This window comes from Myotis davidii, unplaced genomic scaffold, assembly GCF_000327345.1.
Source record: "Myotis davidii unplaced genomic scaffold, ASM32734v1 scaffold88, whole genome shotgun sequence".
Taxonomy (NCBI): domain Eukaryota; kingdom Metazoa; phylum Chordata; class Mammalia; order Chiroptera; family Vespertilionidae; genus Myotis; species Myotis davidii.
In genome coordinates this window covers 4,753,976-4,777,632 of record NW_006300377.1, presented here as the reverse complement: position 1 = coordinate 4,777,632, position 23,657 = coordinate 4,753,976, and the positions used below count along the sequence as shown (strand labels likewise).

Below are 23,657 nucleotides of genomic sequence, written 5' to 3'. Positions count from 1 at the left end.
AGCGCTGTGCTGAGGGGGAGCACCTGCTTTAGACACAGTGGCGGGAAGACCTCTCTAGGAGGTGACATTTAAGCAAGATGAGAGGCTCACAGGGAGCCAGCCAGTGGGAGGGAGGGTAGGGTAAGAGCTGGCAGCAAGCTTTCTGTGCATAAAGGGCAGCATGTGCAAAGGCCCCGGAAGGGAACCAGCCTGGAGGGTATGAGCAATGCAAAGGCCACTGAGGCCACGAGAGGCAGGCAGAGGCGAAGCCACGCCAGGCGAGGCCCTTGGGTCGGGGAAAAGTCGGGACTTCATTCTACAGGCTAAGGGAAGTCAGTCATGGAAGAATTTTAAGCTGGGGCCTGATGGAGCCGATTTACATGGAAAGATCACTCTAGCTGTCCAGGTGAGAAGAGACTGGCATGGGCAAGAATGGATCGAGGGGCCTCTGCAGGAGCCTAGGGGCCCCTATAAGAAATCCTGGACGATGGCCAGGGAAGACGCCTTGCCAAACCAACCACATTAGTGAGGACTCTTACCGAGGGCTTGTATTACCTTACAGGAATCAGTGTATAAAATGTTCAGCAGAGGCTCTGATGGATTGGGCTAATTTTGGCCCAGGCATCTTGGGTTGCCTGCACGCTCCCCTGCAGGTGAACATCTGGCTTCTTTGGGCTTTTGAAATACTGAACTCAGTTCTTTGAGCCCCAGACACGCACAAGCTAGGGAGAGGCTGAGTGTGTTGCGTGCCCAGCGACGCTGAGAGCAGTGGGAACGTGGAAGGCTCTGTCTTTGCCCCAGAGGCTGCTGCTGCTCATGGAAAGAGCCAACAAAGCATAACAATATGTGTACTCCAGGAGCGGGGTAAACAGAGTGCTCTCCAAATAACGGGGGAGGGAGAAAAGAAGTGTTTGTAGAAATATCTATGTGCCAAATACTGCATATATATTGTCTGATGGTCTGGTAGAACCCCTGCACTTTAGAGTCTATTTTGCCATCTTGCTAATGGGGGAGCTGAAGTCCCCAGGGGTTAACTGAGGCAATTTGCAGGGAGGGGGTTGGGGAGGGGGTCAACAGCTAGTAAGGGCTGGAGGCAGTATGCAGACCACATCTCTCTGGTACCAAAGGCCTTTCTTTTATAACTTTGTCTTCTAAGTGAGAAAAGCAAGGAAACCTTCATCCAGGAGGTGTCTGAGTTTTGAAGAAAGAAAAGCACAAGGAAACTGAGAAAGGAAGGAGATCGCAAGACGGGGACCAGCATATACTGAGGCCTAAAAAGTGTACCTGGCCTCCCTGGGTCCAGGCCCCCTCCCCGCCTTTCAATCCACCTTTTCCACCAGGGCCAGATTTTCCTGAATCACACATCTGCCCCAGCCACGGTTCCTCCTTCCCAACAGATTAGAGCCAGACTTTCTAGGGGGCCCACCAAATCCTTCCTGAGCAGCCCCAACTGCCTTCTCCCACTCTGCTCACCTTCACCCATCTTCCTCTTATTCTCTGGCTTTGAGGACTCCCCTCTGCCTGGAAGGTTCCTGCCCTGCAACGCCCTCACACCACCTTCAGTGGGTTGAACTGTCTTCCCCCTAAAAGATAAGAGCACTGTGAATGTGCAATGAGGTCAAGTTCAGATGAGGTCACACTGGATTAGGGTGGGCCCCAAGTCCAAGGACTGATGTCTTCCTAAGAGAAAGGGGAGGGAGATTTGGCTACAGAGACACTGAGGAGACACAGGGGAGGTAGAAGCAGAGATTGGAGTGATGTGCCCACAAGCCAAAGGATGCCGAGGGGGGCCGGCGGCCACCGAAGCCAGGAGGGACACGAAACAGATTCTTCCTCAGGCTCTCCGGAGTGAACACGGCCCTACTGACACCTTGATTTTGGACTTCCAGGCTCTAGAACGGTGAGAAAATAAACTCGCTACTTTAAGCCATTCAGTCTGTTCCAGCAGCCCTTGTCCACTAACCCGCCTCCTGACTAAATCTAAAAAGCCAAGAGAGCTCCGGATTCTCATTGGAGGAGCCGGCACCTCTCTAGGGCTGTCTACAGACAAAACTTGCTTCTGGGGTTCCAGCCCTCCGTTCTCTCAGTCTGAAGGAAACTTGACTACACTGAGCATTTTTGGGAGACTGCCCGCCTCATGGCTTACAGGGGGTTCATCTGCATCCATTGCAAGAGAAACGCAAAAACGAGAAGAGAAAAAGAAATCCATGCAGCTTGCCATGTTGATTTCCCTTGCCCTCTGACTGGGCCCCAGAATGTGAAAGGGCCTGGGTGCTCTGCATGAACACGGGACGCCGCACCCTATGAGCCATCACGGCGGATCTTTACATCAGGGGGGAGACAGTGTGCGCACGAACAGCTGCTGTAGGGGGAAGAGGGTCAGCAATCACTCCTGTCCCCAGATGAGAATGCAGCTTAAATTACCCTTAGTGACACTGGACATGACAGTGAGAAAATAATACTTGTTTTATAAAATGCCCCCCTCGGAGCTACTGAGCTGCAAACAAACAATTAAACCATGATCATAACAGCAGACAATAATAATTAAAGCATCCTGCTCTCCAGAGAAAACAGGAGAAGACAGCCCAAAGCCCAAAGCCAGCGTTGGCATCTAGAGCCAGCTGGTATTCAACAGAAGAAAAGAATCTTTTGTTATTTCCGTAAGTGAAGGCGTGAACCTGGGCTTCCGGTCACTGAGGCTGCTGCAGCGGCTGGCGTTCTGGGAGGTCCGGGCAGTGCACAATCGCAAGCCGTAGGCTGCTGCCTTGTGCGGCACTCTCAGCTGCTGGGTGACCTTGGACCAGCTGGCTTCTCTTCATCCTCGCTCCGTAAATGCAAACCCTGTGACTGCCTCTCATTAGCGAGAGCCTGCCCTGTGAGAGGCAGATGCACCTTGGTCCTTCTTGGAAGAAACAGTTTCCATAAAGTGAAAGGCTCATGTCTCCTGAAGAGGCTTTATAACAAAGTGGCAAACAAACAAACAAACAAACAAACAAACCAGAAGCTGTGCAGGCAAAGATCTGGGTTCCAACACCCGTTCCGTGATCGCTAATTGGGGAACCCCCCAGAGCCTCAGTTTACTCCTCCGGAAAATGGCAGCAATGCCACCTATTCGGCAATGTTGCTAAGAGGATCGCTGCAAATGAAATCACACGTGAAGTGCCTTGCACTGACTCTGATACATAGTAGAAAATCAATAAAGGGTAAAATCACCTAAAGCCAATTCCATATTTGCTCTATTTATTTTTACTTGACTACGACAGAGTTGTTAAATCTCTACGGCTGTCCATTTCTCCATGTATTTCCAACAGATTTTGCTTTATGTTTTCTTGGTAGGTTATTTGGTGCATAAAGATTCATGACTGTTAGGATTACTATGGGCTATGAATTTTATCATGTGAAGTAATTCCTTCTGTCCCATTTAATGTTTTCTTTTTCCCTCGACTTTTACTTTTTTTAAAAAGCAATATTGTGATCTCATGCTATTATGTATTCTCATGGCATTTCTTTGTCTCAAATGTTTATTTTTAGTATTTTATTGCTCTTCAGTTTAGAAGCATCCTCCTCCACCCCCCTCTAGTTAATGTGATCATGGTTACCTTGTAATATGGAAGTTTGACATGCGGGTGCCAGCTCATGGCTCCTTACAGCTCTCTCTCTCTCCCCATAGGTCAGTCAGTAATTCCTCCACATCTAACAACAGAGGCTTCCCTTTCCTGTACGCCATCATCCGGGGCCTCTCTCGGGGATGCCCCCTCACTCTCCACCCCCGCACCATTCTGCCCACCCCTTTCGCGGACCCTTTGCTTAGCATCTGCATCATGCACTCTGCTCTCCCACTTGACCTTGGTTCTCTGCTGACCCTCAACCAGGTCTCAGACTACAGCTCTTAGCTTTGGGCCGTGTGTCCATGGACTCTCGCAGCAACTGGCCCATCCTGCACTCCTGTAACCTTGGCCTCTCCAGGGGCTGTCTCTCCTCCTCCGGTTTCCTCCTATGTCACACAGTAGTGGTCAGACAAAAGTCAGTGACACTTATTATCAGAACTGATGTTTGTTCTTGGTGGTGGCGACGCTATGTGTTCACTGAATGTTGCATCCTCTTTCTCCTAGGCACACCGCCCTCAGGACAGGTGACCTGTAATACCTGCTCTGGCCAGTGGGATGTGGGAGGAAGCGCCGCTGGCTCTTAAAAAGCTCTCTTCCCTCCCCAGCTGGCCAGACGTGAGGAAGCCCTGCAGGATGGTGAGGCTCTCACATAAAAGGGTCTTGGAACCATGAATTATTTTGCTGAAGAGACACTCCAACCCCACCCCAAGGCCCTGCCCAACTGCAGACCAGCGTGGGACTGTAAAGTGAGTAAAAAATTAACCTTTACTGTGTTAAAACACTGAGATTGGGGGGTTATTTGTTACATTAGTTAGTATTGCTAATGCAAGCTTCTTTTCATCACCCTATTTCATACTTTTATGTTTTCTTACTATTTTCTTTTTTTGCAATATTTCTTAGTTTTCACATTCTTTAAAATATGTTTTTATTTATTTCAGAGTCAGGAAGGGAGAGGGAAAGCAACATCAATGATGAGAGAACCATCAATTGGCTGCCTCCTGCATGCCCCCCACTGAAGATCGAACCTGCAACTTGGACATGTGCCATGACCTGGAATTGAACTGTGACCTCCTGGTTCATGGCTCTACACTCAATCACTGAGCCACACCAGCCGGGCAGTTATTCCACTTTCTTCAGTGATTTGTATATTATACATTTTGTTTCTAATTCTTAAGCATCTTTAAATATTTTCAAAAATACTCCCAAACTTGCATTTTCTCTAATTATAAAATTTAAGAAAAATAATACACTGTTTCACTCTGCCTTATGTAACACAGGAAACTTAAAACGATTTTCCTTTACCCAATACTAAACCACTGACAATATAACCAGGGACTACAGACTCCAATTACATATCACCTTTCATGGTCATCATCCTTAGCACAGTCTTTTCCTGAACATCTAGTAGGTTCAAAATCACGTCCATTTTAGTTTCCCGTGGCCGCTGTAACAAAGTGATGACTTTGGTGACTTAAAACAGGAAAACTTTATTCTTTCACAGTTCTGGAGACCAGAGGTATGAAATCGGTATCGCTGTGCTCTTGGTAGGGCTGTGCTCCCTCTGGGGTCTGTCTGTAGGATCTGTTCTTTACCTCTTCCAGCCTCTGGTGGCTGTTGGCATTCCTTGGCTTGTGGCTGCATCATTCCATTCCCTGTGTCTGTCTTCACATCATGGTCGATTCTGTGTGTACAAGCTCTCCCTAAGGACATGTGTCATTGCATTTAGGACCCACTCAGATCATCAAGCAAAATCCTTAATTTAATCACATTTTGCAAAGATCCTTCTTCCAAATGAGGAAACGTGTATAGGCTCTAGGCATTAGGACCTGCTGTTGTCGGGGCCATCTGCAAGGTCTTTGCCAGTTCTTCAAGGGGCTCGAGTGGCAATTTTCTGTAGCTTTGGTGCATGTTGTATCCTGGCTGAAGCAGCAATGATTGAGTCTCATAATACCACTGGCTTTGGCTTTTGATATCACGGAGAAGAAATCCTAGGAGTTGGATTAGTTATGCTTCTTGTTTTTCATAAACGACTGTTTTATTTCATACGACCTGATTGTGTGCTTACCTGTGTATTTTGCCAAATGCTTTTAGGGACTTATTTTTGTTTTGTTTTGTTAACCCTCACAAAAGAACATTTTCCCCCTTTGATTAAAAAAAATACATGTTGTTATTGATTTCAGAGAGGGAGGAATAAGAGATAGAAACATCAGTGATGAGAGTTGTCAATCGGCTGCCTCCTGCATGCCCCCTACTGGGAATTGAGCCGGCTACCTGGGAATCAAACTGTGACCTTTTGGTTCATAGGTTGACACTCAACCACTGAGCCACACCAGCCTGGCTCCTTTGATTTTTTTAGAGAAAGTGGATGGGAGGGAAGGAGGTAGAGAGAGAAACATCAATGTGAGACTCATCGATTGGTTGCCTCCCACATGGGCCCCAACCAGGGCTGGGGATCGAACCTGCAGCCCAGGTACATGCCTTTGGCCAGGAATCGAACCTGCGACCCTTTGGTGTGCAGGCCGATGCTCTAACCTGCCAGGGGTTTTAGGGATTTTTTTTTATTATGGTTGGTACACTTTTATTTTTCATTTGGTATCTACATCATTTTGTCTAGATCTCAGGGAGTCCTTTCAATTCACCAAGGAAGTTTTAGCACTGGTAACCCCATCCTACTGCCCGACCCACACCCCCTTCTCGTGGAGTTAGTTGACATTTTGTATTTTATTATACCTTCTGCTCTATTTGCTCATTGTTCCCCTTTCATTTATCTGCCTGGACTGGCACTCTGTCTTCCATAGTTGGCAACTTTTCTTTCATTACTTTCATAATTTTTTTTTGCAGTCTCAGAGATTCTCCAGGAGGTTCCTACTTCAATAGTCATGTTTCTTATGAGGCAAATCCTGCTACTGTGTATTTTAAGTGTTATCATGTATTTAGTTTCTTTGCATCATCTACTTGTCTCCATCACTGTCTTTTGATCTCAGAAGCTCCCCTTGCCCACTTCCTCATCCATCTTCTGCTGCTTATCAACCCTATTTATTATGTTAAATGAGATTATCTACTCATTTAAGTTTCCTTCTGTCTACTATTAGAAAATCTTTTCAGAAAATACGTTTCTATTTCTTTAGGAAAATGTTGAGGTTTTCTTTAGAATGCTTATGTTTTATTGCCACCACAAGTTGATTTTATTTGTCTGGTTTGCTTGTTAATTACCTTTCGGAAAGGAAGGATCTACGTTGGTCCAGTGTGGACCACCAACATCCTGCATTTCTTTGGTTGAACTGTTTATTTTCCCGAGAGATGTGGGAATTCATTCGCGGGACTGTAAACTGGCGGTCAAGCTCATGTGTGGCCAATGCACGCCTCCAGTGTCGATCAGCTGGATTATTTTCTTGGATAATTTGAGGTACTCCGTGCTTCTTTTTCTAGAGGTCATCCGTGAAAAACGAAATTGCCAGAGAGCACCAGCACTCTTACAGCTGCATTCATACCCACCAGGTTACCCACAGTGTCTTCTTCAAACACCTTTTGTGTTCCTTTTGACTACTCCCCGATTTGTTGAAACCTTAACTCTGACAAAGGAATATGCCTTGTGTACAGGCTTAACTGCTCCATTCCCTCAGGAGGTCAGCTCTCACAGTGCAAGCACACGGACCCTCTCTGTTTAAGATTTAACTTACTGCCACTGCTCATGGGTAAACCTTCTGGAAGCTACTCAACCTGCGGCCACAATTCCTGGCAAGAGCTGTGAACAGAAGCTCCACTTCTGGTGCCTTCTGCCTCCTCTGGGCCAGCTGGCCGCTCGCTGGTTAGAGGGAAGCAGCCCTGAGCACGGTGGGGACCGGCGCCCTGTGGCGGATGCGAAGCTGCAGCGGGGGAGTCTGGGCTGCAGGCACAGCCAGATGTTGTGTCTAGTCCAGCACCCTCCCAGGAAGACAAGCTCTACGGGCAGGGGTTCTGGTTAATCAACACTCTGCTCCACCCTTTTGATAATCCCTCTGCTTTGAGACTGACAGCCAAGAACGGAGTTTCCAGGTTGCCCTCTGCATTAATCCCTATGATTAAAAATCAACCAACTAGGACTATTAGCTAAAATGAGCTTTATGACCACATGGGTGTTAGAAGCAGAAATCAGAGCTCCCAGGAACAATAAGTTCTCCACTCTGCACAGGCCCCAGTGTCTTTAGGAAAAGCTCGCTTGCAAAGGACTGTCCCTCCCCTTTCCACGCCTCCCCCTCCATGGAGGCAGACCACAGAGCTTTCAACCCCAGCACGATCTGTACTCAGGAAACAAGACCCAGTTCTTCTGAACGTTACCAGGCCCCTCCAACAGTTACACTGGACTCCTCTCTGGCTTCACAGCCAGTTGGTTCTGTGTGGCTGACCCTGATCTTCCCGAAGCGGCAACACTGAGTCACGCCAGACAACGACCTTTTCCTGAGCAGCTGTGCATTTTGGCTGTCCTTTCCTCCACATGTTTGGCAGGCCCTCCCCTCCACCTGCACAGGGAACTGCCACTGCCATTTAGATGCAGCGAGGCCAGCACTTGGTCTGGGGGATACCCTGCCCACCCCCGCTGCCACCCGGAATCATGAACTATCCCTGCAAACGCTTTCCTATTGTGCTCCAAACCTCTCCTCTGTCTGTCATTCCTACTGAAACTCTAAAACAGCGGTTCTCAACCTGTGGGCCGCCAACCTGTGGGTCGCGACCCTTTCACAGGGGTCGCCTAAGACCATCGGAAAACACGTATATAATTACATATTGTTTTTGTGATTAATCACTATGCTTTAACTATGTTCAATTGTAACAATGAAAATACATCCTGCGTATCAGACATTTACATTATGATTCATAACAGTAGCAAAATTACAGTTATGAAGTAGCAACGAAAATAATTTTATGGTTGGGGGTCACCACAACATGGGGAACTGTATTAAAGGGTCGCAGCATTAGGAAGGTTGAGAACCACTGCTCTAAAAGCGAAACCAAAACCAAATTGACTTCCTGCTTTCCCTCAGCCAGGCCTGGCGAGCTCCGACTAATGAGATGTGCGAAGATGTCTCTAAGGATGGTGGCTCTTCCCGAATAAAGACGCATACTCTCACGAGGAGAAGGCTCTGTGCCCTTCCCTCTTCTTTGAAACTGGAACACAGACAGGATGCCTGGAGCTGGAGCAGCTGCCAGGTGGGCGGAGCCGGAGGACAGGGACCACATCCTGAGCGCAGGCCTGGATGGGACCTGCAGAGGCTCGTTCTGGGAGAAGCGTGGACCTCCGTCTGCCCGTGCCACGCTGGTCGGTCGTCCTGTTTCCATTCCTAACCCTAGAGCATCTGTCTGCAAGACCGAGGTCTTCAAGGGGGAAAGACTGTTTCGTATTCATATTTATATGCTCAGAGCCTGGCAGAATGCCTGCCACTGAGTAAATGCTCCAGGATTTTTAATTGAACGGAATGTCATTACTGTCTTCACAATATTCCAGTGAGTCCTCGTTACCATGAGAAATCCATTCAGAGACCCTTTTCTACTCAAGAAACTTTTTACCCTCCCCCACCCCCCAGCCCCATGCAGGCTCCAGCCACATGGGGAGGACTGTCCCGGGGACAGACCCCATGTCCCCTGTGTTCGTGCCTTTACTCTCCTTCCCCTCAATTGGAATGTTCGCCTCTGCACCTCCAGACAGAAGCTCTCTCTCTCTCTCTGCTCTGTTACTGAACTTGACTTGCTTACAGCATCTACCTTGTCTTGGAGCACCTGTTTGACTATTTCCCCCAAACATGTGAGCCCCTGGAAGACAAGAGCCAGCCGTGGGCTGACCTGCGTGTTTCCCACGGCACAGCCTACAGAGCTGGGTACAGGGAGGGAGCTCAAGAACACAAGGTGCTCGTGTTCTGTTCACTAGCACTAAACCAGGGTCCGAATGGCAGACTGGGAAGAGGAAAGACCAGGGCTGGACAGACGGGATGGAAGCCCACCTGACTGGCTAACTGTGAGACAGCCATCCTCTCTGGGCCTCAATGAGCTCATTTATAAAATGGGCACCGTCATAACCGATCCAGAGCCGAGTAGGCTGCAGGTGTTTGACAGATGTTGGGGAGAGGGCAGAACAGACAGAAAAGGGCATTGCTTCCCTCTCCTGAAATTTTCATCTGAGCTGGTCCACTGATTAGAAAAAGGAAAATTCCAGCCCAACAGTGGAAATTGAGAAGAGGTCCCGCCACATGGGATAAAACCTCCATGTTCTACATATTGACCATGAAGCAAGCGAGGTGGCAGGTGTAGCTCGAGGGTCTGCTCTCCTGCCACCAGCTGCCCAGCCTGGACGGAGTTCATCAACAGCCTGCCCCGTTCCCGGCTGTCAGGACACAGTGCCGCAGGTGTCCCTGCTCCAGGCGGTCTGAGTGCACATCCAGGAAGGGTCAGCCTGACCGCGGTCCCTCCTGGGCGCTTCTGGAAGGGGACTCTCCTTGCCCACCTTCCAGGCTGAGCTTGACCTCACATCCCTCTGGCCACTCCCCACACTTGGTCGGGGCTGGGTCAGAGTGGGGGGAGGCATCCGCAAGCTTTCTCTTGTCTGTGCCCCTGGGAACAGTCTCAGGGCCTGGCCTGTGGGCTGTCTCCCCTCCCCTCCCATCTGGCACACCCAAAGGGGGGACTGCTTGACACCTGCTCCCACCAACAGCCTGGCACCCACCGCCTGTGACTGAGGGGTAACCGACAGCCTGCTGTGCTCAGAGGGTGTTTCACAACCACAACCACCTGCCTCCTGGAGGCCCCGCTCATCACTTGGGAGTCACATGCCAGGCACTGTTCTAAGTGCCTATGTTAACTAACTTAATCCTCATGGCAAACTGAGATGGCAGGTACTATTTTAAATCCCCATTTTGCAGATGAGAGCACTGAGGCTCAGACTGCTGCTGGAAGAGCTTCCTAAGCTACCCAGCTAGTGGCATGGCAGGTGGTCTGGTGCCAGAGCCCAGGTCTCAGCTACAAATTGATACTGAATAAAGGACAAAACTCTGAGGATGTAAAGAGAAGCAGCGCTTCAAAGGAAGCCGGCTGAATGGCCAGACCACATGGTCCCACCATACAATGCAGTTAATGCAGGGAAAAGCGGGAGACATTGTAAAAACAAAACATAAGTACTGTTCTCAGAGAGATGCAAGACGATAACCACGGATAAAAACAAAAACAGGCTGCCAAGAGCAATCACTAAACACAAAACACAGCTTCTTGGAAACAGAAACAAAAGTAAAAACAAGGTTTCCAAAAGAAAGGGGGAGAAATACCAGGATAAATATTGTTGAAAACAGAATTAACGAAAAGACAAAATCACTGGCAGAATAAAAACAGGATCTAGAACTTTCAAATCACTAGAGGGAAGACCACGCCCATTAAATCAAGTCCGCTGACAACAGAAGAGTTGAAAATAAAGAAAAACAATGAAAAAGCATACTGTCTGTTTGAAAGAAAGCATAATACACTTGATGTAAAAGAAATACATAAAACCCTATATTCTTTTCACTTCGGACATTCATAGAACATGAGACAAAAATTTAAAAGGCAAAAAGGGTACAATGCAGTAAAAATAAAAATAACAACAAAAGATCATATGTAATCATTTAGTAACTTCTAAAACAATCTTAAATGCTCAGGTTAAAAAGAAATCTAAACTGAAATGATAAACTATTTAGAAATGAACTGAGTTGAACGCTCTATATGAAAAACATAAACTCCCCCAAGGAACCTATACAAAGAACCTGAAGCAGCAAAGACAATTTAATATCATTTTGTTCACCAAACTGGTGAATGCCGCCGGGATTGGCTACCGCGGAGGTGCCGTGTGGGGAAGCAGGCTTCCGGTGGAGAGGAAATCGTTGCACCCGCTAGAGGGAAATTTGAGGTCACGCATCTTGTATTTGTCTTTCAAGAATATATCCTAAGACAACAACTGAGCGACTGTTCAAAGATTCATGTGTAAGGATGTTTACTGGAGTGAAATCCTGAAAATAATCCACTTTATCAACAGAGGAGCCGTTAAATAAATTATGGTTGTGCGCACATTAGCATTCCCTGCAGCCGTCAAACAGGAAGAGGCCGATCTATATATATTGACACAATAAGATGGTGATACATGACTAAATAGTGAAACAAAAATCAGATGAGTGAGCCACGCATAGAGATGACCTTGTTTGGGGAACCACGTCTGCTGCATTTGCTCATGTCATATTGGCATGCCAAGTGGCACGGCTATCGATAGTGTGTGGAGGACCGAGTGAGATTGTGGGGACTTCTGATTTCTACTTGATAAACATCTCTCTTGTTTGCATTTTGAATTCTTAAAAAAGAGTATCGATTCTTACAAAAAGTCTATAAAGATATTCACATTTAAGAAATAATAACGAAAGCTTACTCTGAATAAAAACTCGAACACAAAAGGGGCTAAATGTGTTTGTCTTAATTCCGGTCTAATTATAAACCACCTTACATTTGCTGCTGGTTATCCAAGTGAGGGGTGTCTGGGGATGGCAAGGGAGAGAGACAGAGAAAGGGGGAAAGAGGAGAGAGGGGGAGAGGGAGAGAAAGGGAGAGGAAGAGAGAAGACGCGCTGAGTACAAAGTGCCCATAGTTGCCGCACACACTGGGAAGGCAAGCTGGGGTGGGGGCTGAAGGAGAAGGGGAAGATGAGCTGTCAATCATCTCCATCTCTGGGCAGCTCTCAGAGCATCTGGGAAGCCCATCTCTGCTCACTTGGCACTGGCTTCAAGAAGCCTTCCATGTGACAGACTGACCCGTCTTCACCTTCTCCCTGCTATTCCCACCTTGGGTCCTCACATACACTTGCATGCCCTGTGACTTCCCAGCTCCTGCTGTGTCACACGGGAGAGGACACTGCCTGTATGTGTCTGGGTTCTCTCTGACAGCTAAGAAGGGCGCCCCTGGTCTCCCAGCCCACCCCACGCCCACTGTTGCCCTAAGTGATCATAGTCCCCATCCTGCCCAGAACTCCTGTCACTGCGCCCATACTGTCGCTGTCAGCCGCTCCGGTCTGCTCTGCTCTCCCCCAGCCCTTGTCCTAAACCTTCATTAGTCCTGGGCAGGCTAACGTTGCTTCCCGAGGAGTGCACCCTTCTCTTTAGAAGATGCTGCCAAGTATGTAGGAATGAAGTGTCATGGTCCACAATTCATTTGTGAGCGATTCAGAAAAAAGAGAGAAAAAAGGATGAACAGAAAAGGGAAAAGCAAGCAAGCAAATACGGTGAAGCACTCGCAATGGCGGCAGGTCCGCAGGTTCTGGGTGTGCTGTTCTCTCCACCTGTCTGTATAGTTTACACTGTGAGCTACACAACAAGACATGGGGACACAGAAGAAACCTCAGTTTCCATGTTTATGAGGCGAGGGAGACCAGCTGGGTGACCACTTACATGTCTCCTGCATTTGTTCCTTCTTCTCCATCCCCACTGTGACCATCGAGGTTCAGGCCTCTTCACCCACCCACATTCTGGAGGCAGTTTCCTCACGAGGGTCCCGGACCCAGTCGATCCCATGTTCTCCCGCAGGCTGCCGACAGGTCCAGGCCCAGCATCGCAGCCCCGAGCTGGGCCACCACAGGCTCCCCGGCATTATGTCCCACTGCTGCCTGCCTTCCACCATGTGGACCCTTTCCATCTCGAGGCTGAGCATCTGGGTCAATTCCTCTGCTCAGAAGGCCTTTCCCCTCCCACCAGTCCTTCTCCTTGGCTACCTGGCAACCCCTCTTCATCGTTCAGGAGGAAATCTCTGGGCTCCTCCTGTCCTGCCTTTCATACCCCTCCTTATGCCCTCACCTCACTCTGCGCACACTCTTCTCCTCTCTGTCAACAGTGACAGGGTCTCATTCATCTGCACAAGGCCAGCACCTTGCACAGGCACTGCCAGGTATTAAACAGAGTTGTTACCTGAATGAATGAAGTGAGTGCATGAATGAGCAATGCTCCAAGGTGGAAAAGGGGAAGACCTCTTCCTGATTTGCATACCTGAACACTACAGTAAATGAGTCATTATGCTCTTGATACACTCAATGCTCATTTCATATTTACTGGGAGACTATTATGGATGTACTAGAGGCCTGGTGCACGAAATTCGCACCAGGGGTGGAGGGGTGGTTCAGCCCGGCCTCTGTCCTCTTGCAGTCCGGGACCTCTCAGGGGACATCCACCTAAGCCGGCAGTCAGACATCCCTCTCGCAGTTCGGACCCCTCGCTCCTTACTGCCTGCCTGCTCACTGCTCCTAACTGCTTGACTCACTGCTCCTTAGCACTGCCACAGAGGTGGGTGGGGGTGGGGAGCTCCCGCCACTGTCGCTGCACTCGCCAGCTGTGAGCCCGGCTTCTGGCTGAGTGGCGCTCCCACAGAGCACTGACCACGAGGGGGCAGCTCTTGCATTGAGTGTCCGCCCCCCGGTGGTCAGTGTGCATGCTAGTGACCGGTTATTCTGGTAATTCTGCTGTAACGGTTGTTTAGGCTTTTATTATATAGATTAGTCATATAACGACCTTTATACCTGAGCCAACCTTCCTTCCTCCCTTCCTTTTTTTTCTTCTGACTTTCCTTGTTGGATGTTGTAACTGTTCTCTCCACAACCCTAAACCATAAGAATTTTGTCCTCATTTTACAGTTGAGGAAATTCAGGCTGAGAAAGAGAAGTAATCTGGCTCATACAACTTAAGCTGACCCTTACTGCTGTCAGAGAAACGACCACAGAGCCACTGTTAAATATTTACCATGTTCCAAGTACTGTGCTGAGCACAATGCATACAGCGTCTCTTTTAAGTGCTTTATCCTGAGAAGTTGGCATTATAACCCACAATCCAGAGGAGATAGTAAGACTCAGAGGATAAAAGACTCAGTTAGCCAAGGTCCTGGGATTCAAACTGGGGTTCACATGACATCAAGCCCATGCCCTCAGTCACTCTGCTGTAACTGTGCCATCTAGACCACAGAGTTGTATGAACTTGGGTGGCAGCCCTGTGAGGCCAAGACGGGCCTTTCCAGGTTCTCCATGGGCCCAGCCCAAGCCTGGGGTCCTACACCCCTGCTGTTCACAGGGCTGCCAGGTGAGGTGGGTGGGACTGGTTACCAGCTGAGTGGCTGGTGATGATTCCCCTAAATGGTCACTTGACAATGGTCACTTGGCCAGCCAGACACTTACCCAATGGTGCAGCCAGCATCAGCCTCGATGGTCCAGATGCAGTTGAGATTGTGTTCATAGGGAGCTGGATAACCGGGTGACAGCACCTGCCCCAACAGCTCTCCTTTCACTGTCCCTCCACACTCGGCTGAAAGAAATCCCAAAAGAGTGAGCTTCATGGGGTGGCCTGTGCTGCCAGTGACCACTTGATGCTTCCTCTTTTCCATGTCCCTGAGTCCCTCTCATACATTCCAGGGGACTGGGCTCCGCATACAGAATGCCCCTGGGTGGGACTTGTATTCAGATCTACAAAGAACTCCTACAACTCAACAGTGAAAAGACAAACAACCCAATTTAAAAATGGAAAAAAAAATGGGCAAAGGATTTGAATAGACATTTCTGCAAAGAGGCACATAAAGAGGTATTTAACATCAGCAATCACTAGGGAAATACAAATTAAAATCACAGTGAGATGCCACTTCTCACCTGCAAGTGTGGCTAAAATAAAAAAGACAGACACTAACAAGTGTAGGTGAGGATGAGGAGAAACTGGAACCCTCATCCATTGCTGGTGAGAATCTAAAATGGTACAGCCCCTTTGGAAAGCAGTTTCATAGTTCCTCAGAATTAAACATAGTTATCATATAACCCCAGCCATTCTGTGCTTAGGTATATACCCAAGAGAAATGAAAACATACTTTCACACAAAAACTTGTACCCAAATGATCACAGTGGCATTATTCATAATAACCAAAAACTGGAAACAACCCACATGTCCATCAACTGGTCAATGGATAAACAAATATGGTACATGCATACGGTGCATGAACAGATTATATCACAGCATGTGCAACATGCTATTATCATGTCTACCTCCTCCACACGACTATAAGCTCCATGGCAACAGAAACCTTGTCTTACCCATATTTTCACATCAAGTGTCTAGTACAGTGTTTGGCACATGAGAGATGTTTTTAATAAATGCTTATCAAATGAGTAGATGGGTGGATGATCCAATGAATGAAAAAAAAAAACTTATTGCTTCCCAGGCCAATTATGATAAAGGTCTGAATCAAGGGAGCATGAAAATGAAGGTTGAAAGCTTTCAGGAAAGGGAATGACTGATGGACAAGATCCTGGAAGAAACAGAAGATGCGATCACTGTCACAAACAGAAGACTGGCTTTCACCTGCTGCTCTAATGGACCCACTGAGGATGTCCAGGGCACTATGGCTGGACACGGGACCACTCAGCCAGGGCTGGGGGAGGGCTCTCTGCCAGTGCTCCTGAGACCAGATTCTCTGCTCCAGACTCACTTCGAGTCCTTGTGCTGTGGTGCTGTGGGGATGGGCGATGGCAACCTGGTCGACAGACGCAGGATGGAATGGGCCCATAGCAGCGAGCAGGGTGAGGAGAGAGGATGACACATAAGTTGTGGAGAGAAAGACTGACAGCCCCACAAATAGAAGAGGAAGCTAGAAAGGTGGCAGGAAATGACCATGTCCTTGGCTAGAGCTCCCTTCCGTATTCCAGGCGGAGAAACCCCTCTGGCTTTGGAGAAAGCAAGTGTTCAGAGGAGCAGCACTGGGAGCACTTCCGGAGGACACACCGCTGCTCTCCTCACAGGCCACATTCTCGGAGGTGGCCAGCCTGCAGCAGAGTCACTGTCAAGACGACTGGACTCTGATCTTCCTGGTCCTGCCCCTTCTTCCCATCCCAGAACCCTGGCTGCCCCTGTTGGGCTGTGACACACACTCACCAATGAAGCACACACCTGGATGTATAAGTCACAGCAGTCATTGCTGGTAGACCTCGATAAAGTCTACAGTGATGTGACATGTGTAAAAATATACACCCATAATCCCAAATACACAGCCTCACTCCCCTGAGTGGGGTCTGAGGGAGTCCCAGTGGGGAAGGCCTCTGAGTTTCAAAGTATAAATATTCTTTCTAGCACTGCTTGAGCGCTTCCTCAAAGTTCAGTCCAACTGGCAAAAGAACCTTACAGTGAATCCTTTTGGCAAGCAAGTAATTGGCCTATAATGTGAATCATCATCTCTCCTTCACACTCTGCTCGCTCTGGCTTGCCTGCGGTATTCTATCTGTGTCTGCTTATGCATGTGTCTCCCTTGCTGGCTGGGACCTGCTCTCCTCGATTCCTGGGGCCTAGCACAGGGCCTGGCACATGCGTGAAAGAAGGGGATGAAAACAGGGATGCAGGAAGAGAGGATGGGGTATGACTGCAGACTGAGTCAACCTCAAACACAGAGAGGGAAAGACTCTAGAGCAGTGGTTCTCAACCTCCCTAATGCCGTGACCCTTTAATACAGTTCCTCATGTTGTGGTGACCCCAATTTCACTGTTACAAATTGAACATAATTAAAGCATAGTGATTAATCACAAAACAATATGTAATTATATATGTGTTTTCCGATGGTCTTAGGCGACCCCTGTGAAAGGGTTGTTCGAGCCCCAAAGGGGTTGAGACCCACATGTTGAGAACCGCTGATCTAGAGGCTGTGTAGAGGCCACTACACTGGCCTAGAGGCTTAAACTCCTTGCCTTTGGATACTGCTGTCTAACTGTTGAAGATCCTGCTAAAATGTAATTGTCTAAGAATTCCTTCTTTTTTATAGCAGCATAGTATTCCACTGTGTAGATGTATCAGAGTTTTCTAATGCACTCATCTGCTGATGGGCACTTAATGTATGCATGCAATGAAGCATAACCAATGGACACGAGACACTGGGGGATAGGGGAGACCGGAGGAATGTCAAGGGGGGTAGGGGGGAAGGAGACATACGTAATACTCTTTGTAAGACTTTAAGCAATAAAACAAAATTAAAAAAAATAAATTAGAAAAATGTAATTGTCTAAGGGAAAAGACTATTGGCTGTTAACACTGTCCACCACACCGGTGCACTCCCCAGCCCTCGCACATGCCCGGGCCACCGCCCCACCCCACTCCGCTTGGTGGTGAGTTCTTACCCATCTTTCAAAGTCTCAACTGAAATATCACCTCCTATGGAAACCCTTCTCACAGCCTCCAACACTCGGCATGGAACTCTTCTTACCGTGCTTATCGTGTATTATTAATAATCTGCTCATGTGTCTGTTCTCCCTGCTAGAGTATGGGCTCCCGAAGGGCAGGGAAAATGCCTTTTTCTTTCTTTTTGTGTTTCTCTGCCTCCACACATGCTGGCACCAATCCTGTCACATGGCCCTTGGCAGGCCCTCAGATGTTTTCCCAGTGGGTGTTTTGTTCCTATGAGATTAGCCAGTGCTGCAGACACACTGAGGTGGTGGGACAAGCGGGTGGGGATGGAGGGAAGGCAGGCCTGCTGTTTGGGGCTGGGGAGCAGGACACAGCCAGTAGGGTAACACTGCAGGGAGCTGGGTGAAAGGTGAAAGATGAAAGGCCAGACAGACAGAATGGCGAGTTTGCCAGTTTCACACTCTGCCTTGGGTCAGGCTTCTCCAGTCTGTGGCATGTGGATAAGGCTTCTGAGAGCCTCTGCTGACATCCTGGAAGCACCCAGGCTTAGGGAGATGCTAGTTCATTGTTCTATTCCTTCTTAAGATAGTTTATGACCGTACCCTTTCTTTCAACATTCCCCAGAAAAGGAAGCACAGCCAACAGAGAAACTGAGGCCCAGCATGAGCTAGAGACTCATTCGAGTCTTGAGGTTGCAGGAAGCCCTGGACCCAGGCTCCTCCCAATTCTTTCTTGTCCACTCTTCTCCCTCTCCTCTGTCACCAGCCTTACGAATCTGGGGGCCTGGCTTGGCTCTGGTCTCACTTGCTAAATGGATGACAATGGCAAGCAAGGGGCCTCCTACCGACACAAGTGGGGAGAGGTCGGTCCCAGGTCCTGCGCTCCCCGCTCAGACACAGCAGCTCCTCGCTGCCCCGCAGGCTGTACCCAGGGTCACAGCCGAAGGACACAGAACTCCCTGCAAACTGGCCTCCGTCGTGAACCTTGTAGCCAAACTGGGGGGTTCCCGGGTCCTCACATTTGATGAGTTCAAAACCTGGCGAAGAGAGAAAAGAAGGGTGAGCAAGACCGGCCGTGGCAGAAACCACAGTCCTTTGGAGCCCACTTCCTCGAGGGAGCCAGCAACACGTGTCTCTAGTTCTGAGGGACGCGCTGCGGGGCATCACACTGCTGTGCTCGGGTGAGGGTGTACTATGGGGTATTCATTCCCCCGATGCTCTATGCAAAGGATTTCAGTTATTTCTCCCAGGCGAGCTTTGAATAGCTTTCAGGCATAGTTTTTGACTTTTCTGTTTCTTCTGTTTGACCACATAGCATTTTGCTAAGTGGGAACTATTCTTTCGGGTTTGCTCACCGAGATATTCTGATGGGAAAGTTGCTTTAAATGTGTGTTTCAAGCTCTGTCATGCCTGCTTAAATGTGCTCTATTGCAAAGGCCGGAGAAGGAAACCGCTACAGAGCTTCTCTGATACCGTGCCTCACATGCTGTTTCACTTATTATTAATGGGAGTCTCACAGGAGGGTATAACTCGGTGTATTTTACAACTGAGAACACTGACTTAGGAAGGTTAGATACATTGTTCCGAAGTCATACCATCTCAGATGATGGGAGTGGAACTCGAAGACGACTCTGCTGAATCCCTCTTCCACTGATCAGTCCGCCAGGACCTGCACAGCTCCTCTGTCAGATGGCCTTGAGCCCAGGGAGAGGGATCCTGAGTAGCCTCACTGGGTGTGTTTTCTCTAGCAGACTTATTGGGAAATAATTCACATACTAAATATCCACCCTCCAGCATGTACCATGTAGTATCTTCAGTACCTTTGCACAGTTGTGCACCAAGAAAGACAGTCGACGCAGGACGTTCTCATCCCCTCAAGAGAAGCCCACCACATCCCCCTCAACTCCCCCAGCCCAGGCAGCCCCGATTTCCCTCTGTCTCTGTGGCTCTGCCTGTTCTGGACAGTTCCTGTAAGTGGATCGTATAACACGTGGCCTTTGGTGACTGGCTACTTTACTGAGCATTGCGCTTCTGAGGTTCATCCGTGTTGAAGCATGAATCAGGTATCCCATCCTTTTTGGTGCCACATACTCCAGAACACAGGTTGTTTCATCCCTCATCGGTTGATGGATACTCACTGGACTTTAAAATAGTCTATAAAAGTACATTACTTTGTATGTACTGGGCAAGTAGAAGCTCAAATAAATGAATCAAATGGCAGGGGAGCCAAAATATGGGGATGTGACCCCCAAGTACTCCAGGGCTGTGTACAAACCTGGGTGCTTTCCATTTTCAAAATCCCAGGAGTGAAGAAGAAAGTTAAAATCACACAAAAAAAGAGGGAAAGAATCAAGACTTAGCTCTTTAGGAAGTAGTAAAAACTAACATAATTGTCCATTAACATTTGCATCTTTTTACATCTGGCTGTAGTTGAATATCCTATCCAATAAAGAGGGAATATGCTAATTGCCCCTCATGCTGTCACAAAGATGGTGGCACCCACAGCCAATAAGGAGGGAATATGCTAATTGACTGCCGTGCCCTCAAAGATGGTGGCCACAAGATGGCGGTGCCCAGTCCCTCAGCCCCGCTGGGGCAGCAGGCACCGGCCTTGCCACACGCCTACCTCCACTGTCCCCCAGTCCCCTATCCCCCTAGCCACCGAGGGCGCCCAAGGCTCAGGTAACAAGGGCCGGCCGAGGCTTGTGCTGCTGGCAGTGGCAGCAGCAGAGGTGTGTTGGGGGCGTTGCCTTCCCCTGATCACCGCGTCGCCTCCTGCCCCCGAGGGCTCCCAGACTGTGAGAGGGGGCAGGCTGGGCTGAGGGACCCCCCACTCCAGTGCATGAATTTTCATGCACTAGGCCTAGTCCTATATAATAAAAGGGTAATATGCAAATAGACTGAACAGCAGAACCAAACAACCAATCAAAGTGTAATATGTTAAATATATACTAAGGCTGCTCAACCACTCACTATGATGTGCACTGACCACCAGGGGGCAGATCTTCAACCAGTAGGTTAGCTTGCTGCTGGGGTCTGGCTAATCGGGACTGAACAAGATGCGCTGGACACACCCTGGAGCCCTCACCGCGGTTCCTCCCTGGCCCGATTGTGCACTGGTGGGGTCCCTCAGCCTGGCCTGTGACCTATCACAATCCAGGACCCCTCAGGGGATGTAGGAGAGCCAGTTTCAGCCCAACCCCATAGGCCACTCCCCTTGGGAGGGCGTCAGATGCAGTGCTTATGGCTGGCGAGCGCTGCTGTGGCAGCGCAAGCCTCTCCCGATCGAGGCTGATTGGGTACAAGCTCGTGGCAAGCATAGTGGGACGAGGATGAGCGGGAGCAACAGGTAGGAGCTGCAGGCAGCACTGGACTGTGGGTTTCAGCCCTATCTCTGCAGGCCACCCAGAGGGAACCCCACCCATGCACGATTCATGCACCAGGCCACTAGTTATTTTATAAATGCCATAATTAGCAAAGGCTAACTTTGGTGGCTTTAATGAAAAGCCTCAGTGTTCATTATTTTTAAAGTATTAGTGACTAGCCAGGCTGGTGTGGCTCAGTGGTTGGTTGAGCATTGACCTGTGAACCATGAGGTCGCTGTTCGATTCCCCATCAGGGCCCAGGCCCGGGTTGTGGGCTCAATCCCCAGTGTGGGGCATGCAGGAGACAGCTAATCAATGATTCTCTCTCATCATTGGTGTTTCTATCTCTCTCTCCTCTCTGAAATAAAAAAAAATATATTAAAAAAATAAAATATTAGTGACTAAAAGGTAGGCCCTCAACTCAGCTAAACACGTTTAAACCACAGAGCTATGGTTTGAAAAGTGGCAGCTTTTCCCAATCTCAGGCACAATGCCTTAGAGCAGTGGTTCTCAACCTTCCTAATGCCGTGACCCTTTAATACAGTTCCTCATGTTGTGGTGACCCCCAACCACAAAATTACTTTCGTTGCTACTTCATAACTATAATTTTGCTACTGTTATGAATCGTAATGTAAATATCTGATATGCAGGATGTATTTTCATTGTTACAAACTGAACATAATTAAAGCATAGTGATTAATCACAAAAACAATATGTAATTATATCTGTGTTTTCCGATGGTCTTAGATGACCCCTGTGAAAGGGTCATTCGACCCCCAAAGGAGTTGTGACCCACAGGTTGGCGACCCATAGGTTGAGAACCACTGCCTTAGAGAAAACAAGCAACTAAGCACGTGCCAGTTAGAGTAAACCCAGAGTCCAACCTCCCAATCAGGGACAACCGGACTTCTCGTCCACTCAGAAGCAAGCAAGACTTACTGGAAAACTGCAGCTCAAAGCCCTTGCTGGTGTTCTCAGTGTCGGTGATGAAATCAAGCCACAGGCTGCTGGATGTACTATTCAAAGTCACTCCCATCATCTCCGAGCGGCTGAATACCCCCAGCAAACGGGCAGAGTTGTTGTTGCCATCATAGACCTGGACATAGGGAGACCCCAACCCAACGTCAGCAGCATGACCTTGTTTCAAACAACAGCTTCTCACCCCACAGCCCCCAGTCTCAGAGTTCAACATCGATAACAACTGTTAGGGGGGCAGTGAGTCACCAGGTACAAGGAAGATGGTGAGTGGAGCTAGCCACTGAGCTGGTTCCACTGGTGCCAGATCTGAGCCCAGTCCATCTCCGTGTGAACTCAGTCTCTAGGAATTGCCTGCTGCTCTGACCTTTCCAGCTGAGACCTGCTCTTGTTCTCCAGCCCCGATAGGGCACCAGCTTAATCTTCAGCAGCCTGGGAAGCCATCTGTTTCTGCAGACAGGCACGCTGAAAGCATTCGACATCTCTGCATCGCTAGATACTCGGTCCTGTTCTTTCAGGAGATGAGACAGCTGTCCTCCTGCCTGACCCCACCCCACTGTGGCAGTGGCCTCAGACTTGACCACTTTTCTAGACATGGCCCCTGGGATCCAGGCAGGATGGAGTTAAGATGACCAGCATGTCATGGCACTTTCCCATCCTCAAGCTCAGTCTCTGCTCCTTCTCTCCTAAAAGAAGGACTCCAGCGAGGGCCTGCTGGGCTTGCCAGGGGTGGGATCGTGCCGGCATCTGGCTTCCCTGTCCCATCTGTCCCCTGAACTTTTGAGCACCAGCCAAGTCAACAATCATCAGAATAATGAACTGGCCTCCCAGGTCTCAAGGTTGCTGCTCCTTTCCAGATAATTGTACAAATAACAACAGAAGTTGTGATTGAGTGAAGGACCCCCTGCTGCTTTGGTAAATATCAAAGATGGGATCTATGGGTGGGCGATGAATATTTGTGCATGGCACAGGATGTGGTGCCAGCTGCCAGCAAATTGCAACAATATTTCCATTCTACTATTTATGAGGCAAAGCCTTCTAAAGGAAGTCATCCTTCAAGCTAACAGTGCTGTATGTTACAGAGATTTGTTTAGGCCCCCGGGAGCCTCAAGTCTGTTTCCAGATCCTATGTGCAATGGCTTTATGTCACTGATAGACGGAGACAATTCCGGCGTTCCAGCAGACACACAGATGGCCCCAGTTCAAAGGGTTTGGCCACTGCTGCAACCGAACTGTTATAACATTTATTTTACCCATTAAAGCATATATTGGAATGAACTGATCAGGGTATTCATCGTCCATATTTGATAACATCACAGTAAGGGAGACAACCAGACATCATGCACTTCTTGATGGAAGACATACTATGACCTATGGAGTCATTTTGCTGGAAAAAAAAAATCAAACCAGAATCAGATCAAACCATTGGTTTGATAGAGAGAGGACAGAGGAACACATGGGGTGATACTCTGGGGATGTGGTCAGCAAACCCAGAACATGAACGATTCCACTGGACAAATGACCGACTTCCTCAACAAGTGAATTATGAGTGGGGGTTAAAGAGAT

The 23,657-nt window shown here is 48.7% G+C and overlaps 1 protein-coding gene across 1 annotated transcript in view; it reads right to left on the bottom strand.

Moving 5' to 3' along the window:
• Window positions 1-23,657, bottom strand: part of CSMD2 (CUB and Sushi multiple domains 2) — a 495,158-nt gene that overhangs the window by 120,758 nt on the left and 350,743 nt on the right. Inside the window, exons 23-25 of the mRNA XM_015572780.1 lie at window positions 22,056-22,212; window positions 18,597-18,788; window positions 14,779-14,905 (exon numbers count right to left, since the gene is read on the bottom strand). Coding sequence (XP_015428266.1) covers window positions 14,779-14,905; window positions 18,597-18,788; window positions 22,056-22,212 — 476 coding nt within the window. The remainder of the gene's footprint in view (window positions 1-14,778; window positions 14,906-18,596; window positions 18,789-22,055; window positions 22,213-23,657) is intronic.